The sequence below is a fragment of the Coturnix japonica genome, chromosome Z (assembly GCF_054131305.1).
Source record: "Coturnix japonica strain WE chromosome Z, WE-NBRP24, whole genome shotgun sequence".
NCBI classification, from domain to species: domain Eukaryota; kingdom Metazoa; phylum Chordata; class Aves; order Galliformes; family Phasianidae; genus Coturnix; species Coturnix japonica.
Genome location: NC_140702.1, coordinates 7,307,784 through 7,325,678, shown reverse-complemented (window position 1 = coordinate 7,325,678; position 17,895 = coordinate 7,307,784). Strand labels below are relative to the sequence as shown.

General features: G+C 40.6%; 1 protein-coding gene across 7 annotated transcripts in view; it reads left to right on the top strand.

Moving 5' to 3' along the window:
• SEMA6A (semaphorin 6A) overlaps positions 1 to 17,895 on the top strand; it is a 110,242-nt gene that overhangs the window by 33,460 nt on the left and 58,887 nt on the right. For all 7 annotated transcript variants that reach the window (XM_015849992.3, XM_085529606.1, XM_015849991.3 and 4 more), the window contains exon 2: positions 16,798 to 16,935. In XM_015849992.3, the coding sequence (XP_015705478.1) occupies positions 16,836 to 16,935 (100 nt within the window). In that variant the 5' untranslated portion in view covers positions 16,798 to 16,835. The remainder of the gene's footprint in view (positions 1 to 16,797; positions 16,936 to 17,895) is intronic.

The following is a 17,895-nucleotide window of genomic DNA, read 5'->3' as shown; positions in this document are numbered from 1 at the left end:
GTCACCAGGTAACTGCATGTTCAACCTTCAGTTTGTCCTAGAATAGTGACTTGAGTTTTTCTTTTAAGTGTGAGTTTGTTATGATGTTTGGAGTATTGAGCCGTTGGAATCTCATAATGAAATGCAATTCAACATGATTGCTTGGGCAGAACAAAGGAAAACTTCAACAGGACAACTGAATAATGTGGGACACCGTTTCTCTTGTTACTGAACCCAGAATGGTGAATTGTGCAGTCCCAATCCCAGGCCCTGCCCAGGTTTTTTTTGTGCACCACTGATTCTGCAAACTGCTTTGAAGGAAAAAGAGGAGATTTAATAACAAGTCTTTTGCTACTTAGATACCTTCAGTGGCTATACCTAGAAAAAAACGGCAGCTGACTGATCTGCTGATAATGATACAAGCACTAAAGACACTGATTATGAGTTGAATATTGCCAGTGAGATTAATCCTGTCTGTGCTTTCTGAATTGGAAAATAGTGTTCCAAAGCCATGTTCCTGCCGAAACAGAAACTGCAAACAGTAGCTCATCTATCTTGAGGAACTCATCCATGTATGTGCGTGAGTAAGTGGTTGAATTTTGAAGGTCTTTGTCCTTTGTCTAGTGGATTGTAAACTTTTTCAAGGCAAGGCCTTTTTTATTTTTTTTTTATTTATTTTATTTTATTTTATTTTATTTTATTTTATTTTATTTTATTTTATTTTATTTTATTATTTTATTTTATTTCATTAAATTTTGCACATTCCTGGTGTAAAACACACTCCCCAGTGAGGTTGTGGATACTCCATCCATCCCTGGAGGTGTTCAAGGCCAGGTTGGATGGGGTCCTGGGCAGCCTGGTCTGGTATTAAATGTGGTTGTTGGTGGCCTTGCCTGTGGAGGGGGCTTGGAGATTCATGAACCTTGAGGTCCCTTCCAGCCTGGGCCATTCTGTGATTCTGTGATTTCCATTGGAGCTGTATGTTCTTCCAGTGGAGAAGTATCTTTTTCACTTTTTTTGTCTGTTGGTAGCTGTGTGGATCACATTTTCTACTTTAATCCCCAGCAGTATTTTGCTATATGGGCTGTAGCCTCAGCTGTGATTTGTGATAGATAGAAACTGGGTTACAGCTTCTCTGCTGTAGTTGGATCCAGCCAGAAATAGCAACAATAGTTTGGACAGAACTGCAACAGGATTTTGTTCAGCTGACATGTGACATCAGTTGACTGTAGATGTTGTGCAGGTGGTTTGTGACAAAGTACCAATCAGTAATCAGATTCCTTTTGTAGGAAATCATCAATTCATCAATTGTATAGATTTTCAGAGTCAAAGAGGGAAGGGTATAAGAAGGAAGAAAGGTGGAAGAAAAGCCGCTGAAAAGCCGAAATGAGGGGTTTCTTATTCTAGCATTCAAAACTGTGTTACCTCTAAAGTCAAATCTGTTTTTGCTAATTAGAGCAGCTTTGTTTCCGGCCTGTCATAAAACAGAGCATTCTTTTATGTCTGTGTTTACATTAGAGATAACTTGAAAGAGGCAAAGAGGCATATTGGAAAGGAAAATTTTTAAGAGAAGATGTGTCTGTTGGTTCATGCAGTACATTGAATCTTGTCTGAGAGAAACCTAAGCAGGAGAAGCCTATGGAGCATGCATTGGCTTAGCGTTCTTGTTCTAAGATGTTTGACCTTGTGCATTTCTAAGCATGCACGGCATGCTTAGAGAGAGCATGAGAGATCAGCTAAAGTTGTTATGAAAAGATTTTTATGACTATTTGCATTTCTAGTCAGGCAGAGTTCTGGATTGCTGTGTCCTGCCCCAGAGAGTACACAGCAGGGTCTATGTTCTTGGTTCCTGGCAGAGGGAAATGATTATCCTTGTTGGACAGGTCAAGGGAAAGCAGAGTGCCCAACTCTAGTGATTGAGAAAGACCAACTGGCTTGCTCTATCTCCCATGATGGAAAAACAAGGAGCTTTCTGGAAGGAAGCAACTTCCTCTTCTTCTTCCTTACCCAACTGCATCTCTTCATCCCAGTTCTTCCCTGTCATACCTCCCTTCAGAGCTCCTTTCAGAAAAGAGAATGTCGTAAGGCAACTTTATCAAAATGGACATTAAAAATTGTTTTCCAAGGTTAATTATCCTTTGATCATCAAGAGCTGGGTAGGGGTTTTGTTGTTGTTGTTTGTTTAGTTTGTTTTTCATTTTGTTTTTTTTTTTTAAATATATTTATATTTGTGATCTTCTTACAGTTCTCCCAAAATAAAGAGGGAAGATACCATCTGTCCTCACGAGCTTGCAGCAGAAATAATGTTCTCAGTTTTTTGGGGAATGTAAGGGTGTGTGTGAGTAAGGGGAGTAATCTGTTCTGGTGTAAGGAAAGCCAAATCTGTTCTTCTGTGAGGAAAGCCAAGTTTTTTTACAAGAGAAAGTCCCTGCAAGTAACTGTGGTGAAGGAAGGCGATTGTGGAAAGCTTCTTGAGAGTAAGAAAGGAAGCGTGCAGTCATTTCTTGCAGCTTCATCCAGAGGCATCAGAGCTTTCACTCTCACAAATAAATTTTGTTCTTTACGAAAACATTTTAAATAGTGTTTTCAGTCATCAAACTAGTCTTGTTTAGCCACATGCTCCTGCGGCCTCTTACAACTACATGGTCCTCCAGGCAGCTCCTGTGCAGATTATTTCTTCTTGTTCATGAGAGACAAAGAATCCTTTAAACACAAGCAGGGGAAAAAAATGTACAATTATTTGCTGGGAAAAAAGGAAACAAAAGTGATTTCATACTTCAAATTAAGGAAGAAAGTTGTGGTAGGCCGCAGTATTGGATGAGGTGGTTTAGTAATTGACAACCTGTTGTTGTTTTTTTAACCTACTTTTGAAATGGGTAAGAATACAGTCAAAATTCATATTTTTCACTGTTGCTGTTCAAAATTATTGATCATCATGTTTAGTGAGTGCCACTGGTTCTGTACCTGGATTTGTTTCTGAGTCTAAAAGTAGGTAGCTTTACTGGTAAGTACACCAAATGCAGAGCTTCCTTTCTTGAAGTTTTTGAGAGTGAGGGGAAATTCTGGGCTATTCCTCCCACTGCTGTGCTCCTGTGATAGTTATTTAGGAAAAGCTGTTGCTGAGAGCCCTGAGGTGACAAAGATGTCAGGTAACAGAGCATCTCTGAGCTGCCAGTAGAGATTTTGTAGGTTAAGTGCTTTCTTTCAAACCAATTTATTATTATTATTTTTTTCCATCAGAAGAGGGCAAATGCCTGAAAGAGGTCCTTCATGTGGCTTGGGTGCCAAGACAGTGAGAGATCTTCCAAAAGCTGCTCCAAGAAGCTCCTATCCAGGCTGTTATTTTCTTGTATTTCACAGTCATCTTTTTGGGTTTTTTTCCAGTGTCAGTGTTAAACTCTTCTGTAGTTGTGTGGCATGTACTGTGTTTGGATCTGAAAGCTTTTGTGCTGAGCCATCACGTACCATTTTGTAGGTGGTCCTGTTGTTCAGAAAACCAGAAATTGTCAACACACAACGGCCACAGATGCTGTGAAACTGAGTTTCTCACGAGCACGGGTTTAACTATAGGCACACGCATGTGCAAATAGTCCTTTAGTTGAAACTGATGTAGTGATGTTTACCACAGAAGAGTAATCCCCATGAAATTCTACTTTGAATCGCTCAAAGGCAAATTTTAATGAGAAGAGATGCAGTGTGTGATAAGACCAAAAGCATCTTATTGGTTACTCCAAGAAAACAATTACTCTTCTGACAGATTAAGGATAACCTCAAATTCCGCAGGAAACTTGGATGTGGTATTTCCATTTCCTCATTTTAGAGGAAAGACTTAGCCCAAAAGCCACAAAGTTAGCAATATGAAACTGAGTCTTTATCTAAGACTGTGTACTTTCATAAGCTTGTAAGTGTCCGTAAATTTCATCCTTTGTAGGCATAAGGCTTATAAATGGTAAAGTAACATCACTCATGAGCTGACGTGGATGGCATGGGCTGAGCAGCAGCCACAGTTTTCTCTGAAATCCAGTGGGAATCACTTCCAATTGCTGCCCTCAATCCAGCAGACATCAAGGTCAGCATTACTAGCAGTATGAATAAAAACAAGTCAATGCCCTTTAATTGTAGCTGCTAACTGTGTGTTTCTGCTGCAAGCTGGAGAATTGCTGCTCTGTGGTACGAGGAAGCATAATCCCAGATGTAGGCAAGTCTTGAAGTAGGGTTTCCAGACTGGAGTCTACACCTTGATGGCAAACTGGATCTCTACAGACACAGTGTGTGTGTTCAGTCTCATTAGAAAATAATTTGATTTTCTGGTCTAATGTCTTTTTGTATTTTTTTTTTCTTTTCTCTCTACTGGCAGGAATTTGTGTCTTGGCTGCAGATCAGCTCCTGGCAGCTGATCAGCGGAATGTCCATGTTATTGAGGCCAACTCAAAGTTAGAGGAAACTCTCACTGCAGCATTTGATATAAATCACATAAGCAGCAGAACTGCAGAGTAAGAAATAACAACAGCAGCTTGCCAGCTATGCTGTCTTCCTCCCCATGCTACAGAGGAATTTTTGTTCTGTCAGGCAAAATATGAAGAATTCATCTGGGTTCACAAGCACCTGGCAGACCTGAAGAAAACCCATAACTGTGTGTGCCTCCTCATCAAGCAGTCTTGCTAAATTCACATCAGTGCACTCAGCTACTGAACTTTTGCTTTTCTTGTGTTCCCCATCTTTAAAGAGGGAAGTTCTAGGGGTGAGGGAGAAAAGAGCAGTTTGGGAGTAGATCTTGAGTTGCCCAGGCAAGCAGTGATATTATAGGTAGAGACGGACTTCCTTCAGTGAATCCCAGGACGAGACACCTGCCCTGGTAACAGAGTTGTGTTTTTATCATGAGGATGGTGCCTACATTCTGTTTGTTGCACATGGTGAGTTTCTTCTTAAGCTCTACAAAACTCGCTGGGGTATCAGTAATGATGTTTTCAGCATCAGTCGTTAGCTGAGTGATGGTTCTATGAAAGTGGCTTATCTTCCCATGTATCTCTTTATTTGCTGCTGGAATCTGAATGCAACCAATCATTCCTAAAATAGCTGTAGAAATCACAAGCAGTATAGAAATGTCTTTGTCTCAGTGCTGTGTTGCTGAGCCTGCCCTAGCAGAGGATCTGGAAACAGACTGCTGTCTCATGTGAGTGACAGTCCGGGTTGTCCTTTGCAAAAAACGCTGCATGTGGTTTTGAAAAGAGAGAGAATATTTCCTGGAGGAGAATGGCTTTGCTGTGCTCCACCAATGAGCCAGGGAACAGATTAGAGGCTTTTCCTACCTGCAAGGAAGCTCATCCATCACACCCTATTCAGGCAGTCATACTCAGTGGTCTTGTTCTCTCTTGCTACACTGAACCTCTTTCTCCACAGATTTTCCAAAGAAGCAAAGCACATAATAACAGAGCTATTGCTCTTGTAACTTGTAGTACAGGCATTTGTCAATGCTGCTTTGAACTCTCTTTTCTGTGCTGCTCTAATTCCCTCATGATGTGCCAAGAAGCAGGTGTGACTGAACGTGTAAGGATGCTGGTATTCTTCAGTATGTGAGTGAATGCGTGTTGGAAGAAGAGAGCAGTGTATCTGTGTGTGCAGGGGCTCAGTCTGTGTCTAACTGATCTCTTTTTACTTTTTCTGACCCACAAGCCTCAATTTTAAGCTTGCCCTTGGAATCACATCATATAAGTCTCTACTTCCACTCAGTAACAGACTCCCAGTAATTAAAGTGATCTCACGCTGTTCTATTAATCACAGGAATTGTAATTTTTATATTCTGAGGTTAATTGATGATATCTGCATACAGCATTTTCCCTTAAAATAAATTGAATTACAGTAATTAACCTTATGTCCGGGTCAACTGACAATATAGTTAGTCTCAGCAGTATCCTGAAAATAGGATATTCTTTAACTTATATGTTGGCTTCTTGCTTTGCCTTCTGTTTTCTTTTTCATAACCCTGTGATGCAGTGAAGAGATGAGCAAAGAATGTGTCATATTGCCCTGCTGAGGAGAGCTCTTTACTCAAAAGGCACTCTTGAGGATAAGGTTCTTTGTTGCACTCACTTATCCTTAAAACTATTAGGATTATTTGTGATATAAAATTTGGGAATTGTTTGGGCACGAATGTAGGCAGAATAAAGCCCAGGGACTTCCACTTGCAGCCAGCAATTACTAGCAAACTGCAGGAACTGGATTAGCACAGGCATCATGCTCATCTGAGAGGAAAAGCAAACTAAATAGATTTTTGGTTGGGTTTTTGTGTTTTTTTTTGTTTTGTTTTGTTTTGTTTTGTTTTTTGGTTTTGCCTCAAAGTCAGATTTATTTTATCTCTATAAGGTTTCCAAAACTATCAAAGAAAAAAAACACAAAAACATTTGATGATGGAGAATAATCAGAAAAGACAGAGATCTGTGAAATTTCTCTTATGTTTTAATAAAGACTCTTTCTTGTGAAATATGAGTCTTTTAAATTCTGGAGACTGCCTGAGCATATGGAGATGTGAATAGATGGGTGGATGTACAAGGGAGAAAGGCATTGCACGTTGTGTTGAATTATGGTATTCCCACCCAATTTGCTTATTTCCTTGCACTAAGCAGTTTGTGGGTTTTGTTCCCCATAAACGTGTGCTTCTCCAACAGCTCTGTTAATTTTTTCCTCAGAGATAACACTTCTTTTCATGGACATTATTCATGTTTGCAGTAATCGCATGTTTTACTGAAAGGTGCAGAGAAACCTGAGAAAGCTGATTTCATAAACAAGTTGGGGGCTAAAGTTAAAAATATACACTGCAAGCTCCTTGCTTGCCTACAGTTCCTATCTGTCAGGGACAAACATTACTTATCAAGTTAAATTTGCCTGCCTTTCAAAGGGAAAAGCCTGATCATTCTCTTTGCCTGTAAGAGTCAGCTTGCTGGCCACTGTGTTTGTGTTTCTTTGTGCTGAGTAGCCTTCACGGCAGGGGATGCTGAGGTCTGGCCTACACTGCGCTGTTGCCATGACTATACTGCTGCAATGCAGAGCAGTGTTGAGCTGACCAGAGCCTCCTCTTGAGCGAAGCACTATTGGGTAGAGCAGCACTGCTGCCGGAGCAATTAATCCATGGATGTCAATGTCCATTCTTAGCGTTTCTAGTGTTACAGTAGGATTCATTCACATTTTGAGGGCAGGGGAACAATCTGTTGTTGTATCAAACTGCTTCGTACCCAGGTGGACTGGTGCCTGTTGGAAAATAGCCTGGCAGAACTTGCTATTTCACTCAGGGTAAGGGGAGGCGTGTTATTGAGTCAATTTCTGCAGAAATTCAGCTGTACTTACAGCTGAACCAAGCCCAGTTGTAACAAAGCTACGTAGTGTGGCCTGATTATTTAACAGCTTACATGTGATGATCTGCATTTCTCTACTGTCCTTCTTTAAAATGGTGCCCATTGCTTTCATTACAAATAAGTTACTTGAAGAGCACAGCTGGAGATCACGCTTGAAGAGTTAGCCTTGCATTTCTTGCTCTAAAAACAAAAAAAACCAACAAAAGCAATACAGAGGTTTCTGTTGTTGTGATAAGCAGCAATTAGATGCTTTAAGCCCAGCAATATGTTCTATGGGATCCTAACTTATTCTTCAGCGTTAACCTCTGCTCTTATATATCAATCTGATCTTTTACACGGACATAAGAGGATTTGTAATTTAAGCCTTCTTTCTCGTTAGAGGATGAAGAAGGGCTGGAATCCATTTAAGTACATACCAGCAGTGAAAGGAGGCAAATGCTGAGGAGCTGAGGAAACCTGTCCTGAAGAGCTGGCTGAGCTGGAAAAAGTGATTTAAGAGAACCGCGTGCCTCTAAAGTCACACTTACAGCAGGCACATGGCAGCTGGGACAGTGTCTGTGGGGCTGCATCAAAGTTTTAATCAGTGACAGTTGTCAGTATTGCTGTGAAAATATAGCAGGCTCCATGTTTCATCTTTATTATCCAAAGGGAAAGAAAACAAAAGGAGGCTGTGTTTCACTCCCATTGTAGCTTTGGGTCACCTACAGCTACGTAATTTCTGTTCCATCTATTAGCTGAGAGAATGGAAGATCAGCTGATGGGCACTGATGTTTCCCAGGCAAAGTGGGTGCTGGGGAAAGTAATGGTGTTGCTGGTAGTGTATCTGTTTTCTGTTAAATATGCTGAGATGAAACAGCAGATTATATGTTAGAGATGGCGTTTTCTCCTTTCAAAAGGCAGTGATTGCTACATTTAACCCTTAAATCTATTCCAAACCTTGACAGAAGTGTGCTGTAGTCCCACAAACAATCAACAGAGCAATATTTTGTCTCTTAAATGTGAGGCTTTTAAAAATAATAAGGACATCTTTGAAAAGACGAGCTAAGCTGTTTTAGGGTTAGGTCTGTTGCTGTATGTGCTTGGGGGTGGTGAGTGAGAAGGATTATTTAGGCATTGCCTTTGTTCCATTCTGCAGGTTTATAACCCCAAAATAAAATTGCAAATGTTTTTGGCAGTCATCTTCCAAGCACAGATGGCTTTCCTCCCAGTTTTGGCAAGCGTGATTTCAGTATAAAATTGAGCAATTATTAGAAAGTGAAATATTGCATGATATAATACTGCTACCACCACCATCAACATCATAACAAATGGTGTGTTTATTGTTTCTGGTGCTGCGTGAGTGAGCTTGTGCCACTGTTGTTACCCTTTCCTCTAAAACATGTACCATTGCTATTCCTGGTGATGCTTAGACAGAGGGACGGAAAAGAGCAGATGCTCCAGCAAGGAACCGTGGCCATTTTCTCATTTGCTTTGGCTCTATATTTCAATGCAAATATCACTGAACAGGTGGCTGATGAGGCCCCCGTGGACTGTTTACAGTGAAGGTTACAACCAAAATCGATAGTCCTGAGATGCTTCTAATTCCATCTGGGAGATGTTCATCTTCCATCTGACTGTTCCCTCTCTGAACAACAGCAACCTATTAATGCTGCATTCATCAGGGATGTCTTGCTCGGGTCAGCAGAAGATTTCTCCTATTTAGGCCTCCATTTGTTCTCTGTGTTTTCTTTTCATACTGCACTGGATCAGACAGTAACGTTGATCTTGACAAGACAGGTTGATAGCATTAGGCATGCTGAGTTTTGCCTACTGACTTGACACCTGCTACTACCATTCTGCAGGCCGAGGCTCATCAGTTCTGCCTGAGGGTTGTCCAAATCTTTTCAGCTTATCACTTACTGAGGCAGGAGGTAATGATGTTACATATCATAGCTGACATTACGGTGCTTGATATATGGCCTTGTAATGCTGCAAAAAGGGAGAGGAAAGCTGGTGAGAACTCATGATTGTGTAGACCTGAACAAAATAAGCAGATACTCCTGAAAATCACTGGAAAAAGTACTTGGCTTTGCATAAATCTGGCAGATCATAATGGGAAGTTCTGCATGGCCCCTGTGTCTGTTTCATCCAACTGGTAATAAAGTCTGTATTATTCTTTTTAATAAAGGTAAATGTTGATTGCTATATGAGGCAGAATCGCTCTCATTGGTGTCGTTCCCTTGGGCCTAATTGTCACATCTGGCGTGCAGCCCACAGCAGCTGGGCAATGAGTAAGCAGTGCTGAATCCAATTAAAATGGCAGTAAAGTAAGTATAACAGGGGGCACCCATGCATTCCTCTTACATCTGGGGAAAACTTTCTAATATGCAGAGAAAGTTATGGAGGATGTACTTCACTCATGTATGTAAGGGCCAAAAGGGATGTTGGAGGGGTAGGATCCAATAGGGATAGCAGGAGGGAATAGGAGGGGAGTAAACTCTTTGAAAGGGCTGATAATAGCAGGACTAGTGGAAATGGTTTTAAGTTGAAGGAGGGAAGATTTAGGTTGGATGTTAGGGGAAAGTTCTTTACTAGAAGAGTGATTAGGTCCTGGAACAGGCTGCCCAGTGAGGTTGTGGATGCCCCGTCCTTGGAGGTGTTCAAGACCAGGTTGGACGGGGCTCTGGGCAACCTGATCTAGTAAAGGTGTATGTTTGGTGGCCCTGCTAGGCAGGGGGGTTGGAACTACATGATCCTTGAGGTCCCTTCCAACCCGGGTCATTCTGTGATTCTGTGATTCTGTGATCCTCCCTTGGGCTCTGCCTACTTCCCAGCATTCAAGAAAGGCCCTGAGCTACCATGTGGTGTGGTGATCATCCAATACGTTCACACACCAGCCTCCTTTGTATAAGGGCCAGATACCTGGAGTGCTAGAGTGCTTTTTTGGCCACATAAAATGAATGGCCAGCTGTAGAGACAACAGGAGTGGGACAGGAGAGGAAAGATGAATGATGGTGGCACTGCTGGTCACAAAAAGATGTTGGTAGTGGTGATGGGCACAGTGTTGGCGTTAAGTCTCTGTGGCCATCTGCACCAGTATTCAGGTGGCTGAGCAGCAACGACTAGTTAGGGCCACAACAAGAGAAAATGAGTTGGCCAACCTGGCCATTGCCTTGCCATGTGCCAATTCAGTTATCATGTCTGGCACTCTGTGCTGTATCTTGCTGTTGGCCACTTGTCTCTCCTGTCTTCAGAGCTAAGCACTCGCTGAGCTTTTGTTCACTCACATCTGCCTGATCCCATGGTGCTGTTAAGTCTGGGCTTCTTGCACAGTCCTGTCTGTGGCCAGGTGCATCCACAGGAGGTGCTTGTGGGGCGGTCAGCCCACCACCCAAATAGGTGCAAACAACAAATGCACTCCAGAACAGCCCCACAGCACTGGCCTTGCTGCCCTTATTGTATGGAAGCTACAGCCCACAGGTTGTATTCCTGTCTTCTTACTGTTATTGCTGCTGTTGTTGTCACTGTTGTGTTGTTACTAATTCCTTTCCCTGACTTGTGCAGAACTCTTGTCTTTCACTTTGTAGGAACTGTAAAGTGGTAAATAGCAGTGAGAATGTGCTCCACTCTGATTTTCAAAGGCTTGGTAAGCCAGAGGAGGTAAAGGTTTGCTGTCAGCATCAGATGGCTAATCTGTACTTCAGTAGGGAATAGAATTCAGGTTGGGTGGCTGGTTTCTGCACCCTGCCTTCAGCATGGCACAGCATGTGTGCAAGTGTGAGGGTCAGAATGTGCTTTTTGTTATGAACAGGTAAATCTCTTTCAGTGAAACAGTGTCTGACTCACTCGCATGCTTTTAAAGCTCTTATTGCCTGAAAATCTCATTTATTTTTTACCTCTTACACAACTCACATAATTTTCTCTCCTACCATTTTTATTTTTATTTTTATTTTTTGGGGTGGTCATTTTGCTTTTCCTAGCGTAAGAGACGATGGATGTAATAAGATGGGCTATTTATTGAGTATTTTGTGACTCACAGATGCTGCTACTTTTTCTGGTCATCTGTTTTTTCTTAAGCAGTAGTTCAAATTCATTACTTTTTTTGTTTCCTTGCTGTTTGGTTAAGTACTATCCCTTTTTACTATACTTCTAGGCTGTAAGTTACTGCCACATGTTTGTGGAAATAAAAGATTTTAAGGCTGTCATGGTTTTTTATGGCCATTAAGTTTTCTGGTCTTGGTTCATGCCTAAAACAGGCCATTCTATTTTAACTGGTAATTCTCACATTAAGCCTAATAATTTGTGGATTGAAGTGCAGCTGTTCTGCGTGAACACATCCCATCAGAGTATAAAGAAAGTCTGTAAGAAATGAATATAACAAGATCTATCCATTACTGATCAGGCTTAGTGTGTCATGGGAAAGTTTTGACATGGTTACATACTCTGATTTGACTTGGGTTTTAACAGGAGTAGCAAAACATAGTGTGAGGCAAAGGCAGAAAGATGGGAGTTTTTCTAGCATGGAAGAGTGTCTCTTCTGGTAGTTATTTGTGGATATGTCATTGCTGTTGCTGCAGAATTTGTGCTTGAGATTAAATACGGCTGTGTACTTTCATAGAATATACCAGGGAGTCAGCACTTCCCTGTATGACTTTTTATGTGATGGATCTAACTTTGCTGGAGTCTAGTAGCTGCAAATACAATAGCCCTATTACAGGAGTAGCCTTGCAGTAGACATATGTTCATTTCCTTGGCCAAGCAGTTACTGTATATCCATTTTCATGCAGATTGTTGTTTTCCAAATGCTGTGAAGTTCAAGTAGCAGAAAGCAGAGCTTATTGTATTGGCTTCTCGCTGGCACAGATAGTTAGAGATTCTGACAAGGAATATGGCTAATAAAAATGAGATTTTCTCTTTGAATTGGAATGATCACTACTTTCATGAAACTTCAGAAACTCCTTCACATCAGCAGGATGACTTTTACTGAATTAATACTGTTACACACATATGTTGGGAGACAGTGTAATACATTTATATTTATATATATATGTACACATGTATCTATACAAACATTTGTAGATTCATATTTATGAGGAAGCTTTCAGGAAGGTTAAGCAAATGTAATAGCAACTGCGCTGTACTGGTATCCTACTCAGAGCTGACTGATTCCCTTTTGGGCTGCTCAGGAACAGGAAAACATATTATGGCTAAGAAAGCAAAATTTTTATTTCAATGTGAATTAAGACTTTATATAGTTTATTAATACTTGTGGCAAAAAGGAAGAAACACAGAATAACAAGAAAGTCATATTGCATAGATAACTGAAGTCACCAACTTCAGTAAGAGGAATCTGAGCTCTGAAGTATATTGCATGAAGTTGTACTTATATTCATCTTAAGAATGCAAAAAGAAGAAATCTGTTCTATACTATCAGTTTAAGAGTGACAGGTCATTTGTTAGACATAAACAATCTGCTGCTAGGATGTGTTCCAGGGGTCTGCTATGGAAAAAACAGTGTCACAACTCACTCTTCTTGTGACTACTAGCTTCCCTTACAGGAGCAATGAGCATATTTCGAACAGGAAGAATGGGGTTTCTGAGTCTATATATCTAATATATAATGGGGTTTCTCTCAGTCTATATGGCTTAGTGCAGGCATGTCCAACCCACAGACCACAGGGCATACACAGACCATCACAGCTCACAGTGCAGCTGACTCTGGCTCCAAAAGCAATGCCTCCTATTTTATCATGTTGACCCGCAAAATCAGAGGTGGATGTTGGTGGTATGGCAGTAGAAGTTGAACCTTCCCACCAGTATTCCATTACATTCTGTCGCAGTGTGACAGATGGACTTCTGATATGGAACTGCATATGAAGTAAAGGTGTGGGACTGAATTCCTCCATGCAGGAAAAGCGGCGACCATTGACATTCACTGACACTTGCTGAGGTTTTTATGGAGACCAACAGTGGTGGGTGGCACAATTCAGCAGTGGCAACAGTGTTTGTATTTCACCTCCCTGGAGCAGATTTTGATGAGCATGCCATGCAAGCCTCTTGTTCATCAGAAGCAAAAAGCACATAGCTAATGGTGGTGACTATATTGAAAAATAATGTTTTGTAGCTGAGAATGTGCTCTATCAAATAGTTGCTGTGCTGACTGTAACTGTAGTTTCCATGGAAATGAACAGGAGGCATTACTTTTGGAGCAGCCTACATATATGCAGCCCAAGACAATTCTTCTCCACCCACTGCAGGCCAGGCAAGCCCAAAGTTTGGACAGCCATGGCTTAGTGAAAGCCAAAATGAACTACAGTGGTTTGCACTGATTGAAGTTTTCTCCATGGACATCTACAAAATGTCTATTTTGAGATGGTACCTGTGCTCACTACCTATCTACAGGTGCTTCTTCCACCTCTGTGCTTAGAAGCATTCTTGATTAGAAGTAGCTCCAGCACAGCTGCACTTGAGAACATTTGCATCACTCCCAAGAGCCCAACCAGAGTTGAGGACTTGCTGAAAAGGATGTTTGTCCTAAAAATAAGTGTAACCTTCTCAAATCAGCACTTTTCTGAAATTCCACTCTGACAGTGCAGATCTTTCCACCATTGTAAGAACAGCAAAAATAACACTACGCTTGAATTGCCTTGCAAAAACTTACCTTAGATGTAGCTTGTGTCCTATTCAACATTACTTCATTGGCATGGACATTGATACAGATTTGCAGTCTACTCCAAATGCGGACAGATAGAACCAGGCATTTTGCATTGGTTTGTGTGAATTCCAACAAGGATGTTAATACTACAACAACAGGAAACTGCTCTTCTTTGTCTCTCTCTTCCCAACTTTTCCTCCGTAGGAATTACCCATAAGAGTGACAGGGAACTGCATATTCAGAACCTACAGATCTGATCTTTGTTAGAAGGTAACAAAAAGCTTATTTGTTAGCTAACTGTTTTCAGGCAAAAGAAAAAAAGATTTGGCCCAATGACTTGTACATGACAGTGTAAGTTTGTTGGATGCTGTTCATTTGCCTGTCGGCAGCCTCTGGTATATATTTATGTGAAACAGTAAGCATGTAAGTGGTGGTGTAAAATCACCCACCAGAAAAGTTTTTTAGGCTCTAAGGTGAAGTGGCAACAGTGTGTATACAGTACCTCAATACCTTCCTGGTCGGAACACGTAGATAACGGAGGATGTGCTGACAGAGAGTAGCAGCAAGCAGCTGTTCTTCTGCTCCAGAACCAGGTGGTCTGCATTGCCCTCCTGCAAGCTGATGCTGCAGGTGAATAACGTTCAAGAGGAAGAACTGGATTGCTTAATGGGTTTCTTCCTGCTAAATAAGCATATGATCATGTGCATTTCAGAATATAGTTTTGCACCAGACTGACAATTTCAGAAAAATAATTCACATTTATTTTTGTGTTAAGATTGGATTCCTTGTTTAGTCACTTTCCAGTGACAGAGTTTTAAAGGTGGCAAAATTACATTTCAGAGAATTGTGTGAAGAGAAAGAAATTAATCCACATAATGGCATAATTCAAACCTTTGGAAAGGAACTGTTTCAAAGTACCATATTTACTTCTCCTAGTTTCTACTTTGGGCATCCCCAGGGAGCTCAAATGAGGTTTCAGTGGGCATGGAACTGGAAAGAAACTTCCTGCACTGTAGTGCTAGCAGTAAAGGCAAAATGTAAGAGATGATTAAAGAGACAAATGGAGGAAGCAGGCAAAGAAAGCATCTACAGGCAGGTGTAGCTATGTCAGTAATCACACATAACTATCATCCTAACCAGTGCTGGATAGGGAGGCTTCTCTTGGGGCTTGTATGTGCTCCCACCATATGAGGTATAAAAGACAGACATTTCTGTATTGTGCTGTATTTATTGTTGCTGTTTTTATTCTTTGCCATCGCTCTGACTCTTTGCTCATGTCACTCGTTGCTGCACATTGGATTTTTTTTTCTTTAGTCTCAGCTTAACTCAGTCTCAGTTATTGTGTTAATAGAATCAGCTAAGTTTCCAATTTGTGTTTGAGTAATAGTCAAACACAGAGTACAATAAATCATTTGTCCTTAGGAACTATATTGCACTGCAACAGATTTTCTATTCCAGTGCAGCTAGAGGAGCAGAAAATTTACTTAAAAGCAAATATATAATAAGGGAAATTAATTATTGTGACATTTTGAATTGGATATGAGTCGAGAAATCAGCTACGTCCGTGAAATTGCAAATGAAAATGCAACACTGAAGACGTGCAAAACATTTTTTGTTTTTTGTGGTATTTTTTTTTTAATAGAGAAAGCAGACATAGTTATCTAATATTAAACAATGTTTCAGAAGGGCAAGTTAGCACATTGTTTTCCAAATTAAGTTTCAAAGACCATGTAGGTTATGGAGTTTGACTTTCCGCCCATAAATGTGGAGTGACTGACAGACTACTGTAAAAATGCCCTCAAAAAGAGTCTTTGGCAGATAGTATCTATCGTTTAAAACTCTGGAAGGGGTGAAAAGAAAACCCCACATCTACCACAGTTTCCCCTGCAGATCAATGCCTGTGTGAAATTTGCCTGGGAATTATGAGCTATTTACTGTATTATGCACTGTTTTCTTTCAGTGTATCTGAAGGCTCCTGTGGTTCTTTTCACATTCAAGATTTAGGGATATTTTTCTACATGCAATGTGAATGAATGAATGCATTGGTGGAATGCAAGGGAAAAATGCTGGTTTTAGACAGTTCTGCTCTCCCTTATTTTATCACAAGTTGGAGTATTGGTTTTATGGCACCTAAATTTATGGGTACATATTTTTCTGCCAAAGCCCACTGACATGTTCTGCATGCTCCATCAAGCTCTTTCTGTGTTTCTTCACTTGATTCACTGCTCCACAGGGTATGAATCAGTCCTGAAGCATAACCCTTAATCTCTTCTTAACCAGAATAATGTAGTGTGTTTTTTATTTATTTATTGTGTATGTCATCATCTAATTACAAAGACCAAAGAGTGTACAGTCTCAGAATTTGCTATAAAACTCATGTCAGCTATTAATCAGTGCAGGGCATGAAGTTTCTCTGTTGCATATAAACAGCTGACACAGATACAGGCTGGCTGTCTTCAACCAAGAACCCACTGGAGCATGGGCTAGAGGGGAAATGGCTTGCTTGGACAATTTCTTCTTGGTCACTTGGTCTGTTTTCTCAGTTGACCAGTGATTGGACATGGGGAAACAGTCTTCTGTTGTACCAGGGGAGGTATAGATTGGACATTAGGAAGAATTTCTCACAGAGATAGTAGGCAAGCATTGGAACAGGCTTCTGGGGGAAAGGGTGGAATCCCAATCCCTGAAGGTATTTCAGAAATATTGGAGGTTGGACCTGATGATCTTGAAGGTCTCCATAATGATTTTACGATTCTCTTTTCTGTTGATGCTTTTTGCATTTCTGTGTGCACTGGTTGAAACCGAATCCCTTAAGCCTTTGTTTATTTTCCACAGTGTGAAGTGAAGAAGTAAAGTCTCCCAGCTGAACTACTATGAGGTCAGAAGCCTTGCTGCTATATTTCACACTGCTACACTTTGCTGGGGCTGGTTTCCCAGAAGATTCTGAGCCAATCAGTATTTCGCATGGCAACTGTAAGTATAAGAGGCCTTCATTTGCTTATAAGTAATCAGTAGACTTCAAATTGACAGTATTTTGTTATCCCTCATCCATCCCAGATCAACCAATTTACATTCTCGGATAATAATAACAAGAACTTCTTGACTTATGACAGCTGGACGGAGGGCTGTTTGATTCTCCAAAGCCATAGCCTTTTTTCCTCTTAAAACAGATCCTTTGATAGCATAATTAGACTACATATTTGTTTTATCCAGAAGCAGGTGAAGGAAACTTTCCCCCCTCCATTATCAAGTAGTTATTCACCTGACCTGTGAAACTGTAGGACTGGATAACCAGTGGCTCATCTCAGAGTATCACCATAGCATAATAAAATAACAGAGCTTTAAAAATATAATTGGTTGTGCTAGTACAAATAACAAATCTTATTTCTTTGAGCTCTGCTGTATTCCACTTTAGCATTTGGCCTTTTTGGCTAGAAACGTAGATTCTTCTTTTTCTTTTAAATAAGACAAAGAATCTTTTGTAATAGAAACCCCCTTCTTTCTTACCAACACTAGTTGGCAAACTCTCCAAAATCAAGGGTTACACAGACAGCTGCAACTCAGTACTGAGATTTGCTGACAAAACAGGTGGAGAGCTTTCTATGGATTTTACCATGCAAGCCAGACTTAATATAAGTGATTATTCACATTTACCACAGCTCAATTGCAGTTACTCCAGATAAAAGTATTCTGAAGTCCCAAAGTTTGATTTACTAACAAGTACTTAGCATGTGAGTGTGTAAATGTGTACTAAGGAATAGTTATTTAGCAATTATAACTTATATTTTAATCTGCTTTGGACCAGGAATTTGATTTTGATATGAGTCTTTTGAGTGTCCTTGCTTATTATGTTTTCCATTGGCCTTGACACCCAGAAACCTGTTTGTCTTGGGGAACACTAAACTGGAAGACAGATCCTTCCAGGCAGTTGAT